The sequence below is a fragment of the Neopsephotus bourkii genome, unplaced genomic scaffold (genome assembly GCF_033783945.1).
Source record: "Neopsephotus bourkii isolate Nb327-2 ecotype Australia unplaced genomic scaffold, CSIRO-AGI_Nbou_v1 NB_1767, whole genome shotgun sequence".
In the NCBI taxonomy this organism is placed as follows: Eukaryota; Metazoa; Chordata; class Aves; order Psittaciformes; family Psittacidae; genus Neopsephotus; species Neopsephotus bourkii.
Window position 1 is genome coordinate 1,816,186 of NW_026902241.1, and position 19,153 is coordinate 1,835,338.

A 19,153-nucleotide genomic window follows, 5' to 3' on the forward strand; every position below is an offset into this window, starting at 1 on the left:
CTATTCACTCTGAAACCTTGAGATTCTTTCTTTTTCAAGACTGTATCTCAAGACAGCAGGATAGTTTACCTCCTATCTATGATTTCATTTTGGTTCTTTTGATTTCAAGTTACTATTCAGTGTCAGCAACAAAAGCATTGAAGTGTCAGTTGTCTCACTGTAAGCAAAACAATTGCAAGGAGAAAAATTAACACATTAATAAGTGTTTCAAGCATTTGCTGCCATAGTCATCTAGACTGGCTATTCAAATTGTTTATTTTTTAACGAAATAATTTCTCGATTTCCTGATGGCCCATTATTTAGCAGTTATGTTAGGCCATTTACAAAAGTTATTTTTTCATTTCTCTTGGTAATTCATAGCTGAAAAAAACAGGAAGTCTAGTCAGAAATGAATCAGCCCACGAAGGCTGCCACTGGTTAGGACCAGCATGTCGGTGGATTCAAAAGGTTTGTTTCAACAAGTATTGGCTCATCAGTAACTCAGGCTTTCTCAGACACAGGTAAGCAGTCACTTCTTTCTGTTCCTCTGTGCACAGGTACTTTGACATATTTTTTTATTCTGCATATTTCCCTTTGATACAGAATGTGAGTGGACACTGGTACTGAAATACAGTAGTAAATACAAGTTTTTCATATAGTGGTGGAGTTTGGCCATTTAATTGCTCCTTTAAATCAGAGGGAGGATGACATTTGCAGAATGTCAGGTTAACTATTTGTATCTTTATTCAATGTGCTGCCTCAGGATTTGCTTACAGATTTGAAGACAGCACAGGAGTCACTGGTTGTTCTTCAAGAACTGGGAGAGGAGCTAAAAAGCCAGGTGGAAGCTTCAGCAGCAGCAGCTATACAGTCTGATCATCTTTCTCTGAACCAGAATCTGTCAACTCTAGAACAAGCTCTCCGCAAACAACAGGCTGTACTTCAGGTATGCAGAGAGTGTTTTCAGTCCTCGAATCTGATCATCCTGTGGTACCTGAAAACACATAAATTAGCTAAAACTGGTTGGGAAAGACAGTGTTGTTACCTGTTCACCAGCATTTCCTAGACTTCCCTGGAAGTCAAAAAGTAGAAAATACACTCAAAAATATGCTGAGAGTATAAAATATGCTCAAGTCCACTACAGAAACCTTATAAGAATGTCCAGACTCTTGGAAGATAATAGCACTCATGGAGCAAAGCGTCTGTCTTGAATGCCAAGAGCACCATGCTTTCAGTGTGCAGCAGTGGTGCTAACATCTGGATCCACAGCTAATGCTCCCCTAAAGACAAGCTCTCTTTCCAGCTAGTTCTTTAGCAGTAAAACAAATGAGAGATTTGAATAATTCTGGTGTAGAATTTATTTTTACAGTTCCTATTAATGTCAGTGCCTGGAGTGACATCTACCATTTGTGTCAAAACCTGATGAGTAGATGTTGCTAATTGCTTGTGTCACGAGTGACTAGAGCAAAAAAAAAAAGGCAAAAAATGAACTGTCCGAATGTGTTCCATAGGAAGGTATATGGGTGAGAAGGCAACAAAGGTAGTGGCTTCTCTTTGGGTGACAAAGAGGATTTATCCAAGAAATTCCGGATTGTGTAGAATGTGCTTATAGCATCACGTGTATTGTGAGGAGAAAAAGTGTAAGAGAAGATTTTAATTTCAAATTGCAATAATAGCAGCTAGTGGTTCTCTCTGCTGACAATAAATTAAGCAGGAGTGAGTTTCATAAAAGGAAGTTAAAGGGGTTATCTATTTCAAGGCAAGGAGATACTTATGCAGTTTGTTAAAGTGTTTTGTAGTTTTGCAGTGATCAAAGGTCCTCTGTTCTAAGTTAAAAGTAAAACAAACAATAATTTCATGGTCTGTGAGCAAAGCTGCAGTCACAATTGCTTCTAGCCTATACAGCTCTTTGCAAATCTATAGTGAGAATAACTGGAGTGTAGTATCAATATGGATGCTATGTGGCCAAAGTTCTTAAACTGTGGGTCCTTTTCTATTCAAGGCTGGAGTGCTGGACTATCAAACCTTTGCCAAGAACCTGCAAGTCCTTGAGGCCTGGATAACAGAAGCAGAGGAAATATTAAAAGAGCAAGATCCTAGTCACTCATCTGATCTCTCAGCAATACAGAGGAGAATGGAGGAACTCAAGGTGACCAATAGATGCAGAATATTGATTTGATTTTCTTTTTTTTTTTTTTAATTCTGTTAGCCTGGCTATTTTTAGTACAGGGTATGTGCAAGTATCATACATACATTTTATATATATTAAAGGACTGTTGCTCATGCAAAGTGTTAAGACTGAGAACTTAGAAGTTTGGTGGCAACCAAAGAATGGTTGTCAATGTTACTTTACCCCTGAGTAAAGAAGAAAAGGGGAAGAAAACTGTTCGGAATAAAATGAATATAAACTCAAAATGGGAATGGCTATTTTAGCAGGTTTTTGAGATTTCCTTTGTCTTCTTTTTTTCTGTCTCCCTGGTATTTAGTTTAGGGATTAAGTTGTCCATTTTTTGGTATCTTGATAAACTGGAGAAACTTTTGTACTGTGTACCATGTAATCTCCATTTGCACTCTTCCACTCTGTATTTTGTGGGGCTTCTTCACCTCCTCTTCTTTCAGAGGCTCTGACAGGAAGTTGATTAACATTGCCATCTAGGCTAGTTTTGTCACTTTAATCTCCATTATTTTTCTATCAGGATTAAGTATGCATATAATTTCACTTTGGGCATGCTAAAACCCAGGACATTTTCCTAATGTAGTGAGTTGAATATTTCTGTACTACAGAACAAAAACCAAAAAATAAAGAGTTGAGTAAGTTCAATTGGAATTTGCCAGCCTAACATTCAGGCTAAGAAACAAGAAAAAAAGGCTTGCTTTTTTTGACATAAACATATGGCTTCAAACTGCAACAAAACTAGCCTATGTTTGCAGCTCTGAGGGGAAAATCCCCAATTTAGCAAAACACTCCAGTGCAACTTCAGTTTATTTCTCTGTGTGTGTTTATGAACGTGAGTCTTCTGGTCTGGGATCAGAGGCTGAAAACTGGAAATGCGTTTCTCTGGCATAGGGATTGCTTGCCACTTGGTGGCAGCCAAGGCCATTCCAAATTTAACAGTGCTTCTTCGTAATTTCGCAATCTGTGAACATGCTGGTTATCACTTTTTGTGTCTCTTACAGAGTCAGATGTTGAAATTCAGCAGCATGGCCCCAGATTTGGACCGTCTTAATGAGCTGGGTTACAGGCTTCCTCTGAATGATAAAGAAATCAAAAGAATGCAGAATCTGAACAGACATTGGTCTCAGATCTCCTCTCAGACTACGGAAAGATTCAGGTTGGAACAGTTAAAGGTTATTGTATAGTTTTCTTAGATTACAACAGCTAGAAAGTACACCTTTTGCAGATTATATGAAATGTTTCAGATATTTCATTAACCAAAGTTCTGTTTCTGGGGTGTACTTGCAAGTGAAGAGTGAAACCATTGAGCTGAGATGTTGATTTTGCCATAAATTAACAGAATTTGAAATAAGGCAGACGGCTGCTTTTCAAAGGTTTGATTAAATAAATTTAATGAGATGGCTGAGTAGGAAAAGTGTTACCATCTGAATGCTGGAAAAGTTATTGCAAGACAACATAGTGTGTGATAGGAGGGGACTTTACATGAATCTGTCTTTCTTTCAGTAAGCTGCAGTCTTTCTTGCTGCGGCAGCAGACCTTCCTGGAGAAATGTGAGACTTGGATGGATTTATTAGTTCAGACTGAGCAAAAGCTGGCAGCAGAGATTTCGGGAAACTACCAGAGCCTTTTAGAGCAACAGAGGGCACATGAGGCAAGTGATCAAGTGTATTTATAAGTAACTACAACACATACTATTTATACCTAAATGGAATGCACATTCCTCTGTGGAGTAATATAATAGTACACCTTGAATTGAATTACATTTGTCTGCACCATCTGAGGATATCTTAACTTAAAAACAGAAGCATGCAAATATGTCAATAATATCCGGTTTGGGGGAGGACTTGAGTACGTGTCTGCATTTGTGTATAATGTATAAGTATGCCTATGAGTGCTTTCCCCTTAAATTTAGCCTGCTTCACATTGCTTTGTACCAAGGAAATGAAAGTTTTTATTGGTCTTCTCATAAAGCTGTTAGTTTATTCTCATACACTTTGGCCCTTTGTCTTCAGTCCTAACTGGATAAAAATCTGTCTTCTTTCATTTTATTCTAATTTAATTTGTTATTAAAATGCCAGCGCATACAGCATCTGAAGTGCACTTTTGAGGAAGACTTTTCTGTCAAATACTGAGTTATATAACTCATCATGGGGCCTCCATTTGGTAACATTTCCTTGGAGAGAAAATTGATTCAGTCCTCACTGTGTTCTAGAGTTATTTGTTTCTTTTTAACAAATGAACTAGCACAGCTTTTGCTGCAAGGAAAAACTGATTCAGAGTTTTTACTAGAGGATTCCTTTATGATTCTTCTGCGAAGTCAAGTGATGCACATTTTTTCTCCACCCATATTGCTGCTGCCAAGAATTCTGGTAAAGATCAAGTAAGACAAGTCAATTTTCATACCAAAGCTCCCATGTGGCCACAGGAGTTTCAGTTCCCACAACTTTTTCAGTTGACCTACAGATAAACTCAGGCCAGGCCATAGGGAGAGCCATGTCCTTCCCCCTCCTTCCCTTACATTTCACAGCATACTCTTTGAATTAATGTCTGACACCGAAAGTAATTCACAACCATTTTTGGTTGCTTTAGTATACATTAACTTTAGCATTTAACCGTCTTTGCTTTCACAAATGTTCTAAATTTTATTTCCTCTCAGTGCTGCTAGCATTAACTGGACAGTTTCTGCAAGTTGAGACATGCCATGTGTTTGAGATTTGAATGTCCAGAAATAATTACTAAGTGGATAATTTCCTACTATTGTTGCATTCGGTCATGTCTATAATTTTTTAAAGGGGTTAGTGGCAATCATTCAGCATTTAATTGTCGTGAGATCTCAGCTTAGTTCTCTCTTGAAACCTTGATCTCAGCACATAGCTCAGATGAGTGTTACTGAGGCACATTTTTTTTAAATAAAGCTTTTTTGCATTTTATGTAATCTAAATATCTTCAGTACTCAGTGTTCTTTGCAATGCCTCCTAATAGTCACGAAGAATTTTCTTCCCACTCCTCACAACTGAAAGAGCCAAATCTAAACTTCTGGAGATTAATTTCCAGATTCTTTTGTGTTGTATTTTTCAAGATAATGAGATAATAACTCTTTTTCCACATGTGCTACTGGAATTGATATTGACATTGCCTCCAGCTCTGTTAACCACCTTTCCACTGCTGACTCATAATTTTGCTGATGTTTATACAAAAAGAAACCCAGCTACCTCAGTGGCCTTAGGTAGAAATAACTTGCCACTGAAATTCACAAACCAGCAATATGGGGGTGGTGCCTTTTTCAAATATCATACAGTAACACTGGCATCTGCATCAGGTAAGTCTCTCAAGATGATCTCACAGTCTTTCTAGTGCAGTTCTCCAGATTTTTGCAAGCCAACATCATGTGTTCCAGCACCTGCCCAACTTTTCTTCTTTGAATTTCCATTTCTGTGTTTCATACTGATCTACATATAAGAATAAATAGGGGTGGCAAGTGGTCCTACATAATGGGGTATGCCTCTTAAGTACAGTGTACATGCAGAGACCAAGTGGATGTTGACAGAAATCTCTGCTTTTGGGTAGGGCTTGAATACCTCCACTCTAAGCAGAGTTCCTTATCCTTGACAATCTTATTTTCACCCATTCTATTCAAGAAATACTAAAATTGTCGCTTTTGAGGATTTGGTGGGGTTTTTTGTTTGTTTTTGCTTTTGCTTGGGTTTTGGGGGTTGATTTTGTTTTGCTTTGGCTTTTTATATTTTGCCAGTTGTGTTCTGTTCAGTCTCAATCTGTCGACAGAGTTGGTGGATGTTGTTGTCTTCTGGTCTTCATCCATGCTCTCTAACTTGACAGAAGTAGATATGTCAGGAAGTACAATTTCTTTCTTCTTGCTCAGCTTTCTGAAATTCTCAGCCCCACAGTATTGTGGTTTTGTTCATGAGATAATAGAGCAATTAGTTTCCCTCTAATTCAGGCTCAGTCATTCATAAAAGCCAAGGTATTCAAAGAATACTATCAAGTATTTTTGCAAGGAAATTAGACAACATTATTTCTTTCTAGTGGAGAATTTATGACCTGGGCAACATTTTCAAAATTAACTCAGTGATTCAGAGAGGCAAAATTCCATTTGAAAAATTAGTCTGTCATCTAGAAGTCCTTAACTATATACAGTGTGCTTGAAGAATTAATTGGGCAGGTGGCAATGGGTATTATTTTGCTGGCAGTTGCAGATGCAGGGATAGGTACATCAGAAACTGGTGGAAAGACAAATAAGTAGAGTGTAATCTCAATTTGGACAATAGTGGCTCTCAGTTCAGGCAAGGGTAAACTTCTGTCAACTGCTAACACCATCCCTTACAAAAGAAAAAAAAAGAAAAAATCCCAAGCTTCATACCAGTATTCTTTCTTGTTTAATCTCTCTGAAAACCTTTTGAACACGGAGGCGATCTACTCCTGAGCGGATGCCTGGTTGTACATTCATCTACCTAAGGTTCCTGAACAACCTTATCTAGAGACATGGTCCATTACTAAAAGAAAATATGTTTTTAAAAGTAAATTTAAGCAGTATTTAAATCATACTTGTCTAAGTAGCACTTAGGTATTTTTTTATCTTAAGTAATAAGGAGTTTTACAAAAAAGTAAGGGAGTTTTACAAAAATTGTGAAAATTTATTGTGACTGATGGGGAAAATTGGAAAACAAATTGGAAAAATTGGAAGAAGCAGAAAAGTGATTTTTAGCTTCTACACATGGCTGACCATTTCTATGTCATTTCAAGTTCTTTTGGCAGTGTAAAATTGTATTCAAAGTTTGTGTAACACTATCACACAAAATATGTGCATAAATTCAATTTAACAAGGCAAATGACTGTAATGTTCTTAAACATGTCAGAAAATAAGAAGTGCCCTTTCTGTCCATGGAGTTAATACCCTATCTGAATTTTGTTGTAAATTGTAGTGCAAATCACACAATTTTATTTAGAGAATAAAACATACCTTCTATTGATATCATTTAGCTTTTTAATAGTTTTAATTTAAATCTCAAGGAACTACTAATGATTATTAGAACTGCCAAGTAACTCCACAAGTTATATTTTTAAAAGTTTCTATTGAAGTTTGTGACAAAACTCCCATTGAACTAATTTGAAATAAGAGTAAATACCTGGGTTTTGTTTTCTGTTTTTTTTACCAGTGTGTTGTTTGTTTAAACTAAATAATAAAATCTTGGTTTTGAATTACAATATAAAATCTTGTTTTAACATCCTTGTCTCCTGCATGACAGCTATTCCAGGCAGAGATGTTCAGCCGCCAGCAGATTTTGCATTCAATTATCTCTGATGGCCAGCACCTTTTAGAACAAGGACAGGTGGATGACAGGTAAACATTCCTGTTCTGTTACTTTCACTGGTTATGTGAAGTAATACTTAGACTAGTGGGAGACCTCCAAACAGAAGGTAGCAGATGTCAGTGTTCAGATCATGCTCTACTCAAATAGAATTTACTATAGCTGTGGTTAAGCTATTAATTAGCGAGTTCTTAAATAAGACAGTGTTCTGTAGGATGTGATGGGTTATGTGAATGTGGCATTTGGGAATACAACAGCTTTGAGGCTGCTTCTCTGACAAAGATTTGGCTTGGATTATCAAGCACATTACACATATGTCTATTTTGATGTACTTTAAAAATGTTACTTTCAGCAAAGGAGCCTGCAGTAACAGATGTAGTGAGTTACACATGATGTATCTAGCTGGGGATTTCCCTCTATCAAGAGGATTACCTACTGCCATTTCAGAAGACCTACAGCCTAAATGTGATGGAATAGGAATGCATCGCTGAGATTTTATTTTAGACACTTATGATGAAATGGATGAAGCTCAGTGAAACACCAGTGGCTTCACGCTTGTGCATATGCACTGAATTTGCTAAGGGTATCATGGTCCTAATATAAGATGAGCTGTTCATTGATATGTGAGAATTTTGTTATTGCTGTGTGTATCTTATGCCTGCTTTGAACTGAGTAGTAAATCTGGGGGTGAATTGTGCAATCTCCATTATTTACTATGAATTTGACTAATCCAAACAGACAAAATCTGTGTGTTTTCTTTGTATATTTCTGGGGAGAAGGTGGAAGAGTTTTGGATATTAAAGGTTTGATTATTTTTTTTAATGTCTCAATAATAGGAACCTTTTAGTTCTCCCAGTACATGCAGTGTGAAGTTCTCATCCTCAGTCAGATCTCATGAGACTTCAGTGCTTTTCTCCTAGTGAGACTGACAGCCAGAAAACATCTTCCCTTTCCCTTCAGTTTATTTTATTAAAAAATAGACCAAAGTATGAAGATTACTATGTATCTTTATCTGTTTATATTAGGGATGAATTTAATCTGAAGCTGACTCTTTTAAGTAATCAATGGCAAGGAGTAATTCGCCGGGTACAGCAGAGGAGGGGGATCATTGACAGCCAGATTCACCAGTGGCAACGTTATAGGGAGATGGCAGAGAAGCTGCGCAAGTGGCTGGTGGAAATATCCTGTCAGCCTGTGAGTGGGCTACGCAATGTTCCTATCCCATTGCAGCAAGCCAGAGCACTACTGGATGAAGTTCAGGTATGTCCTGTATGTTTGAAGAAAGAGGAAAAAAAAATCCCCACCTTCTTTACAGACTTCATAATTTAAAAAATTCTTTTAAGTGTATTTGATTAAAACTGTCTGCTTTGCAGAAAGTAATGTTGGATGTTAGTTCTTCTTTGGAACTGGAAGTTGGAGTTCACAAAGAACATGAAGACCTTACTGGACCCTCTCGCTTGAGGCTTATTTGTTCTGATTTTGCTTTGTAGCTAATATCACACTGAAACTGTCTTGAAAAAAAAACAAAAAAAAGTGATGTCCTGTTTGAGGAATGTATTCTACCTAATTAAAAAGGATACCTTGAATGTCATACGTACATGTGAACAGATTAACAATATCTGTTTAGTAGCTTGGTGTCTTCAAGCTTTTTGGCTGGATGGTACATATGATAATAATGCTTATAAGAGTAATAGTCTCTAGAGGAACTATTTCTCTTTAAGAGCAGTTGAGATACTGATATTGCGGGGCAGAAAGAAGTCTTTCATGTCTTTATCTTTCGAGACATTTTCTAAAGGTCTGCTGCAGGTTAGGATAAAGAGTTTGGGCAGTAGCTCCTGCTTAAGCCAAGGTTTGCAATCTTTTAAAGTATTGGCTTGAGAAGGAATTATACTGAATTCCTAATTATAATTAAAATGAAATAAAAATAATTTCTTTAAAAATTTTAATTTTAAAATAATTAAAGTGACAGAAAACTGTTAATATTTTCAGCTTAAAGAGAAAGTTCTCCTAAGGCAGCAAGGGAGTTACATCCTCACTGTGGAAGCTGGGAAGCAACTGCTGCTCTCTGCTGACAGTGAAGCTGAGGCAGCCCTGCAGACAGAGCTTACTGAAATTCAGGAGCGCTGGAAGATAGCTAGCACCCAGCTGGAGCAACAAAAGAAACAGCTTGCCTTACTACTGAAAGTAAGTGTGTAATTTCTTCTGTACTTCAGCAAGTTCGTGTTTCCTCACTGTAAGTCCTGATGAAGAAAAGCATTCTCAAGGGATAAGCACACATCCAGGAATTGCACATACACTACACAAATTCACAATTTCTTTTCACCACCTCTGAAACTAGGAGTGGTAGTACTTCATAGCAGGCTTGTATATTGGTTGTTATCTTTTAAATTAATATTTCCAGAACTCCACCAATAATGGATAATTCTACCAGTTCTATTTTCAACACAGAGCAAAGATGTGTTTTATTTTGCACAGTGATGATTAATTTTTATACATACTTGAAATTGGATTTGCATGGCCAGGTTTTGGTGGTGGCAGTCTACAGGGGTGTCTTCTTTGAGAAGCTTCCAGAAGCTTCCCCATGTCCAATAGAGCCAGTGCCAGACAGTTCCAAGATGGAACTACTACAGACCAAGGCTGAGCCCATCAGCAATGGTGGTAACACCTCTGAGATAATAGTTTTTTTTTTTTTAGAAGAGGTAAGGGGAGAAATCTGTGCTACATCAACTGCAGCTAGAGAAAGAAATGAGAATATGTGATAGCAAGAGCCCAAAGGAAGCTATGACCCCATGGGAAGCTCACACTGGAGTAGGCTTCTGGCAGGACCTGTGACCCTGTGGGGGAGTGACACTGGAGCACTCTGTGCCTGAAGGATGCACGCATGGAAGGGACTCACACTGGAGTCTGTGGCTGAAGGGCTGCACTATTGGAAGGGACTCACAGGGGAAGAGTTCATATAGAACTGCAGCCTGTGGGAAGGACTCACATTGGAGAGACTGGTGGGGGACTGTCTCCTGAGAGGGACCCCATGCTGGAGCAAGGGAAGAGTATGAGAAGTCCTCCTGAGCAGGAAGGATCATCAGAAACAGCATGTGATGAGCTGACCAGAACCCACATTCCCTGACACCCTGTGCCACTGTGGGCAGAGGAGATAGAAAAAATCAGTAGAGTTAAGCCCAGGAAGAAGAGAGGGACAGGGGGAAAGTATTTTAAGATTTGGTTTTATTTCTCATTATCCTACTCTGATTTGATTGGTAATAAATTAAACTAATTTCCCCAAGTTAAGTCCGTTTTGTCCATTACAATAATTGGTCAGTGATCTTTCCCTTATCTTGACCCATGAGACTTCTGTGATATTTTCTCTTGCCTCTTTAGCTGGGGAGGTGGGGGGAGTTTGAGGTGATAGAGTGGCTTTGGTAGGCACCTGGCATCCAGCCGGGGTCAACCCACCACAATACTGTGTTGAAAATTAGACCTGCCTTATTCCTTCTACATGTCAGTGTTAAGATCTATCTAGCAATGTAGTAGTCTGTGTTTCCTTCCAGTGGCTTGAGTATTTACTGGTTTAGACAAAATCCTGGAATCTTGGAGAAGGGAGACCTGAACTTTGTTTTGATGTAAGCAATGTCCAGAATGTGTGCTATCTTCACTTTAAGTACTAAGGATGATAGGCTGGAATTTAAATTTGGTCTGTTTGGTTTTCCCTGTTACTCATTCTAGAGAGGATAATGAAAATTGGGCTTGCATGTGTTAATAGAATAAGACAAGTCCTTTTAGAGTAGTTTCAATGGTCTGATAGAATTACAGAATTACAGACATTTTAGGTTTGTTCGTAAATAGCAAGAATCAAGCAGTGCAAGAAAATAAAATGTTATTTTGGAAAAGTTCAGATAAGTAAACTTTTCTTCCTTTTTCAAGCTTTGTTCATCATACCATGGCTTCTAATGGCGGAATTATGTCAGGATGTTTTAGAGAGACTGAAGTTTCTGTAGTGTTATGTCTAAATGAAAATATGAAACTTAATGATTGAAGATGATAAAGTAGGTAAATTAACACACAAATTGCATAAATCATCTCACAGATAGCAAGTCTTCATTACATTATGCTGCCTTGGTTGTAAACACGTGTATATTCTAGAAGGGTATGTGTTGCAGTAAGAAAATCACAGACTATTGTCACCTAAGGTCATAATACTTATTAAGGAGAGAAGAAAGAAGACACTAAAAAGAGTTTTTTTGCAAGACCTGTGATTTGTAATTCTCTATCCTGAAGATGATCATGAAATACTGGCATAGATATGGAAAGGAGGGGAGGAGAGAAATAGAAAGGCAGTGGTAGAAGGAGAATATCTTGAAACAGAAGACTAAGAGAAACAAGTTCCATATTTTCTGGTTATCACTCAGCTGGCATTCTTTTTGGGCTGATGGGTTTTTTGAGAGACCTTTCTGTCTGTGAGTACCTTTTTACTAGGTTTTAACATCTAGGTGAGGCATATAAAACTTGGCAAATGATTGATATGGTTTGATTGCATTGGACACATTAAAAATTTTGGAAAGTATACAAACACTAAAGCTGGGTACAGCTGCTGAAATCATTATTTTGAGGAGATACTGCAGGTACTTCAGTCTGACCTGAATTTGCAGTATTCCAAGCCATTTTTCTTTTCTGAATGCACCTGAATGGAGCTTTTGTCAAATAACAGTGGCATGTTTAATACAGGCATGCAAGAAAGGAAGTGGAAAATAGTTTTGGCAGGGAGATGTTTTTTCTGAAAGAATGGAGTTGGATCTAGACAACATTGTAATAACAAGAGGTATTGGCTTGTGCGTTTCTTCTAACAGAAACCTACACACAAAAGAAATTGATGGTTGTACACATGACTCAAGCTCTGAGACTATGAGTATTATTTAGAGGGGGATTTCAGGGCATGTTGTTGTTATGAAAAAGTTTTCACCACTGAGTGGTTAGTTAGGCAAATCAACTGATACAAGTGTAATCCAGATCTGAATGGAAATCTAATAAACCTTCTGCCTGCAGGACTGGGAAAAATCTGAAAAGGGAATAGCAGACTCCCTGGAGAAGCTAAGATCATTCAAAAAAAAGCTTTCTTGGCCTTTACCAGAACACCATGATGAGTTGCATGCAGAGCAGATTCGTTGCAAGGTAAAGCGCTTGTTCTCTGTTGACAGTTGTCTTATCTTTGCCTGCCTTCATGCAGTAACCTCTTCTATTGTTTATAGGCTTCACATTAGCGATGTGCAAATCAGTCAGCTATCCCTGTAACAGAAACTATCACTGTAATATTTGGTCATCATAATACCTGAGTGATCTCACTATAATGTGAATCCCTCAGGTTAAGTATAGATCTGCTCAAAGTGAAATCAGAACAGAATCTGAAAAGTAGTGTAGAAGCACTAAATACTGATGTGTTTTCATTACAGAAATTCTAACAAAAAATATAAACTCGTGGTATCTAAACTGGTGGTTTATTGCTTTTTATTTGAGGGGCGATTACTGGGGAGGTCTTAGATACTACTTCTATCCTATATTCTTTTCAGTTTAGAAATGAATTACAACTTGAAAATATTTTCAATACAGAGAAGTCCAAGCCAGTACTTGGAATTCTCAAATACCTTTGAACTTTAGAGATTTGAGTAGTATATTAGTTTGTGACGACTTGTTACAAGACTGACATATTACCTATTGGGGATTTACTTCTCTAATAAATGAAAATTTTGTTATGCGTGGGGTTGGTGGTTTAAATGGGGCTGAAACAGTCTGCTTGAAATTGTGGGTCTGCTTCTGAGCTTTAATTCAGCGGCATAGCAACGCTTGTCTTTGTGCTTCTCTACATTCAGATTTTTATTTGTTAGCAAATGGTCCTTTTTCCTTCTGAACTTCTTTTAAGGAGCTGGAGAATGCTGTTGAAGGATGGACAGATGACCTTGCACACCTCTCTTTGCTGAAGGAGTCCCTGTCTGTATATATCAGTGCAGATGATGTTTCAGTCCTCAGTGAGCGCATAGAGCTTCTGCACAGACAGTGGGAGGAGCTGTGCCACCAGGCAAGTACTATTACTGAATATTGATATGAGTATGCACGCTACAAAGGTGTTGGGAGAAAAACTGAATGCAAGTGACAGCTTCTAAAATAAGACGCATGAAAGCACATGTAGATTCAAAACAACTTGTGCTGAATCAGGGAACACAAGCGCTGAAAATCTTCCTTCAGTTATTGCTAGCATTTCTAGATCTCCTGAACTTTGTCATGGCCCTGAGGTCATATTTATGCAGCTTTCAAAAAACATCAAAGCGATACTGTGTGTTGTTACACTGTGACATGGCTTGGCTGGGGGAAACAGAAGTAATACCGTTTAATGTGTTTTGGTGGAGGAGCTGTGGTCGAAAAGGATGTCCCCTCCCAGCTCTGTTGTACCTTCAGTTCTGCTGGTAGCTTCTGCTTCTTTAGATGTTGTTGTCTGCATTTCTGTTAGTCTGAGGGCGACTTGTCTGCAAAATGAAGAGTATTGTTTGAATTTTCAGGTGAAACATGCTATTAGTGTGCTTCTTTCCTCCATTTTGCACTTAGAAATCCAGGTAGTGGAGTCTCTCTCACACAGCTTTTCAGATTATCCTCATGTTATTTCTGTGGTTAAATAGAGATTACAGTCCAGATGTACCAGGGCTAACTTTGAAATAGTTATCTCATGTAAGGTACCTGTGAAAGCTTCAAAACCACTCCTAAAGCAGGAAAAATGCTTCACAATTAACAGCACAGAACTCATTACGAGGGAGTTGCATTTGAATGAGCCAGTGTAGATACATCTAAAACTATGGTGCAGTCACTGCATGTATGTTTATGGTAAAGGAGGGAGGCAAGTAAAAAGGTTTTGTCTTAGTTTTGTGCATACTGTTTCAGGATTTAACCTAGTGCAATACTTCGTTCAACCATTGCTCATATCCGGAAAGCTGCCAGGAAGTTTAGAACCGCAAAAGTGAAATGTGAGATGGCATGTATGCCCTGTTAAACCTAACATGGGAGTTAAAGAGCACATCGCTTTTGTTGATGAAAGGGCGGATGCAGACTTCATCTTAGCTGAAATGCTGATATAAGGTCAGAAATGATGCGGATTACAGTAGGGAGGAAGTAAGTAATTTTACAAGTGCCTGAAACTGGAGAGATTGCTTTGTTGCTCACACTGGTACTATTTTAATTTCAGTGTCCATCTTTGTTACTATTCACAGTCTGACATGGTACCATTGCTATAGCAATTTCAGAGAATCATAGAATGGCTAAGGTTGGAAAGGATCTTAAGATCATCTCCAGTTTGCTTTAATGGCAAGTATGTGCCTGGAACACTTTTGCAGGGCCAGAGGAGTTCACATTGAGGCACAAAGTGTTTCAAGCATCTCTTAAATGCATTTACTATTTTGTTTCTATTTACTCTCTGCAAATGTCTTAAGGTATCCTTACGTCGACAACAAGTTACTGAGAGGCTGAATGAGTGGGCTGTCTTCAGTGAGAAGAACAAGGAACTCTGTGAATGGCTGACACAAATGGAAAGCAAGGTTTCTCAAAATAGTGACATCCTCATAGAAGAAATGATTGAGAAACTTAAAAAGGTATAGTGCAGTGCATATACACTTACATGCTGTTATTTAACTGCTTACTTGGTTTGTGTTGAAAATAGGATACTGAATTAGCGGAAATGGATATTTTGCTTTGTGCTGTTTATAAGTTCTAGTAAGACTGTGTGTGTGTGTGTGTTGTCTTGCTCTGCAGCCTTTCCTATCTTTCTTGAGGTAGGACCTGCCAGGAGACAGAAAATTAAGTGAATGCGAAGTCAGAGGCATCAAAATGGTTTACTGAATGTCAGATCAGAATTGCCTGCAATGAGTTGAACTATAGCAGATATATGTATGTTTTGGTTTGGGTTGGTTTTTGGTTTGGGTTGGTTTGTTTTTTTCGTTTTTCTGATCAGTCATAGAATTGTAGAATACCAAGTTGGAAGGGACCTCAAGGATCAAACCTTTCTAAGCAAAGCATGACATAAAGTACATGTCCCAGCACCCTGTCCAGCCAAATCTTAAAATTTTCCACTGTTGGGGAATCCACTGCTTTCTTGGGGAGATTATGCCAATGGCTGATTTTTCTTATTGTGAAAAATCTTCCTCTTGTGTCCCATTGGAATGGCCCCAGGAGTAACTTATGCTCATTACCCCTTGTCTTTCCCGTGTGACTCCTTGTAAAAAGGGAGTCTCCATCTTCTTTGTAGCCACCCTTTGAATACCTGAACATGGTGACAAGATTCCCCTGAGCCTTCTTTTCTCTAAATTCAACAAACCAAATTCTCTCAGCCTTTCTTCACATCGCCTAATATTGATCCCTGGGGGACTCCACTAGTGGCAGGTTGCCAGCTGGAACAGGAACTATTCACCACCACCCTCTGGGTACAGCCCGTCAGCCATTTCCCCACCCACTGCACAGACTACTTGTCAAAACCGTAATGTGTCAGTAACGTGATAAAGATGTTCACAGTTACACATCTAATATTGAAGAGGTTGTCTCTCTACTGTATTAGTCACCATAAAAGCAACATTGGTGTGTATGGTTCTTTTAGTAGTGTAGAGCAGAGTGTATTCAGAATAAATACCCCATTTCTGATTTCTCTTTATTGTTCAGGATTATCAAGAGGAAATTGCTGTAACGCAGAAGAGCAAAATCCAGCTCCAGGAAATGGGAGAGCGGCTTGCTAAAGCCAGCCATGAGAGTAAGGCATCAGAGATTGAGTACAAACTTAGCAAGATCAATGACAGGTGGCAACATCTGCTAGATCTTATTGCAGCCAGGTAAACTTTGTTTCTAAGTACTATATGGGACAGATTAATATGCTAGACATCACGATTCTAGAATCTTTTTATTGTCTGCCTTTTCATCATTAACTGTGAAATTAGTTTATTCTTAACAATCAAAGCATTTCTGTGAAATTCACATTCCTGTTTTACTGTACTGTACATGACATAATTTCTTCAAGAACAGTCAATTTCAAAACACTGTCTGCAGAAATGACAGGGTCAATTGCAGTCAGAGTTAGTTAGCCTTGCTCCAGTGACATCTTACTTCGGATTAGTGCTTAAAACTGGTTGTAAATGTAGCTTTTCTAAAAAATTATTGGTGGAGGAATCAAAACAGTTTACTTGTAGTTTTGGATTTGGAGAAAAGCAGTTCCTAAACTAAACCTTAGGTTTTCTGCCTGATTACTTTTTCACTGATGGAGAAGAGTAACATCAGGTAGATGCATGCACATTGGGGTTAGCTTCTTTTTACTGAAGGTCAAAAATACAACAGCAGTTTTCATAACTTGAAGAAATATATGATTGTTGTTTGATATGTGAAAAAATTGCTTTATTTGTTTCAGTACTTTCCAATGAGCTGTGCTACAGCCTCTCTCCCAATAATTTTGTCACAATTTTGCACTTCATAAAATGTACAAATATGTTATATTTCTGTGATATAAAGACATATAAATTAGTAGTAATTTAGTCCTGTTAGCAGCAAAAGGGTTTGTTTAGTTTTGTCATCTATTTTCATCCATTCTTTTTTTTCCATATGGTTTTATTGCACTCGTGCTCTGAAATCTGTAAGTATGGGAGCAAGTAAATTTCATGTAAGCAGAAGCATCCTGGTGGCTCCACCTCCTGTTATAGTGGTTCATTTTAAAGTAATGAACACTGTATGTTTCTTAACAGAATAATTAAGTCAGGAAGTGGTGCATTACAGTCAAGGAGCCTGCTGGTTTCAGAGGATGTGATACATCACCAGTTGTTGAACATAAAGTATATTTGCCATATTTTTGTGTTTGTCTTTTAAAACACCTAGTTGGGCAAATTTTCAAATAATAGGTTCAGGAAGTTTCCAGTAAAAAATGATTGCATTCAGAAACTGCAAAACACATCTTTAAAAGATCTGTATTGTTTATTCAGCATTACAGGTTAGTGTTCTGTCTAAGGACAGGTAAGGATTATGGATTTTGTATAATTCTTGAGGTTGAGAGATATAAACTGCAATATTAGACACCTAAATTTTCTCTCTTCTGTTATCATGAAGCAAGATGTCAAGTCCTAGTTCGAAACTAGTTTACGCAAAATATTTATTTACTTTTACTTTCAGATTATTTCAATTTAGCTTTCTCAACTAGTATGTGCAGCACTATTGTATATGGTTAAATATATAACCCTTTCCATTCCAGTGCTTACTGAAGTGAAAAAAAAACACCCCAAACCTGCAAAGTTTGAACATTGCACTGCTGAAGTCGCAAAGTAAATGGTGGAGAGGTTTTATGCTAAGTTATGGAAATTTTACTAGTTCAGCTGTAGCTTAGGCTGAAAGTCCAAGTTTTTGATTAATATATGTACAAAGTACAGATATGATGTCTAATTCCCACTGGACAAAATGGTTTGCATCCCCCAAGACAATTTTTAGAAGGCTCCGGAGACTCTTTATGATATATTGTTATATACATGTTCCTGTTAAAATATTGTGTATCATATAACATGATTTTGGCTGCACTTAGCAGTAAAGTCTGCAGTAAATGCAGTTTAATTGTTCTGGTGTGGGAATAAAATACATCTTTTCATATTCTGGATCCCTGAAAGCATTAATAAATTATTAGAGTCCATGTGCTTTTCTGCGAAGCTGCAGTCATTCCTTGCTGAGAACATTTTTCTTAGCAGTTTGTTTCCTACAGCTGTGAATGAATAGGAAGTTCTCTATTGAAATGCTTTGGTAATATAGTATGGTAAATATTCATCCAGTCTGAATATTTACCTGTTGATTTTGTGCTCTGGAGTGAAACTTCTTCATTCATTTGTATTAAGCTTCTCTCATTTTTTTTCTCACATTCTGTTTCCTTAACCACATTTTTAAATTGCCTCTCTGTTCTAAGATCTGTAACTGCAGAAGAGGCAGACAGAGAGAGGTAGCTGCATCAGAGACTTCTGTTTCCGACCTTCTGGAACATTTTCATCCTTTCAGATGAATTTTTCTGATATGTCACTCCAGTGCAAAAAATGCTGCAGATGTTTACAGCCAGGAAGCAGTGCTACTGTTACAACTGCTCAGGCTTTGCAAAGAAGGCTTTATTATATGTGTTTTCATCCCTTCCCCTAGCACTTACAATCCACATTCCTGAGAATCAGTTCTGGCACATGTTGGTGAATGCAAGTTTTATTTAGAAACATGACCACTTGTCACCGTTCAGTCTCATGTTATCAAGCAACGGCTGCTAGCATTTGTTTGGCGTGCAAAATTTTCTGTACAGTACACACCAGCAAAGAGAAGTGTGGCCCCTTCCTTCCCCCCACCTAAAGTAGAGTGTTTACAGGCTTTTGGAGTGGAAGTTCTTCTTTTTAATGCTGGAAAATTTCATGGTGGTGGCAGAGGACTTGCATGCTGTGAAGATGGCAGAGGACAACAGCGTGGATTCAGATCTCCCAGACTGTAATTGTGATATTACAAGGCAGGCAGCTATTTTTGTTTGCTTTTGATTGATACGGTTCTTTCTTGAAATCTTGTTTTGCTGGGAAACTAATTGGAATATTGATATGTAGAAATCACTGCCTTAGCTAGAAATTCCTGGTTTCTGCTCAGTTTAAAAACAGGTGACAGGGAT

At 38.0% G+C, this 19,153-nt stretch overlaps 1 protein-coding gene across 15 annotated transcripts in view; it reads left to right on the forward strand.

Moving 5' to 3' along the window:
- SYNE1 (spectrin repeat containing nuclear envelope protein 1) overlaps positions 1 to 19,153 on the forward strand; it is a 292,023-nt gene that overhangs the window by 238,321 nt on the left and 34,549 nt on the right. For all 15 annotated transcript variants that reach the window (XM_061378642.1, XM_061378641.1, XM_061378650.1 and 12 more), the window contains 11 exons: positions 743 to 925; positions 1,982 to 2,128; positions 3,157 to 3,311; positions 3,659 to 3,806; positions 7,420 to 7,514; positions 8,508 to 8,742; positions 9,472 to 9,666; positions 12,520 to 12,645; positions 13,391 to 13,546; positions 14,946 to 15,104; positions 16,165 to 16,331. In XM_061378642.1, coding sequence (XP_061234626.1) covers positions 743 to 925; positions 1,982 to 2,128; positions 3,157 to 3,311; positions 3,659 to 3,806; positions 7,420 to 7,514; positions 8,508 to 8,742; positions 9,472 to 9,666; positions 12,520 to 12,645; positions 13,391 to 13,546; positions 14,946 to 15,104; positions 16,165 to 16,331 — 1,766 coding nt within the window. The remainder of the gene's footprint in view (positions 1 to 742; positions 926 to 1,981; positions 2,129 to 3,156; positions 3,312 to 3,658; positions 3,807 to 7,419; positions 7,515 to 8,507; positions 8,743 to 9,471; positions 9,667 to 12,519; positions 12,646 to 13,390; positions 13,547 to 14,945; positions 15,105 to 16,164; positions 16,332 to 19,153) is intronic.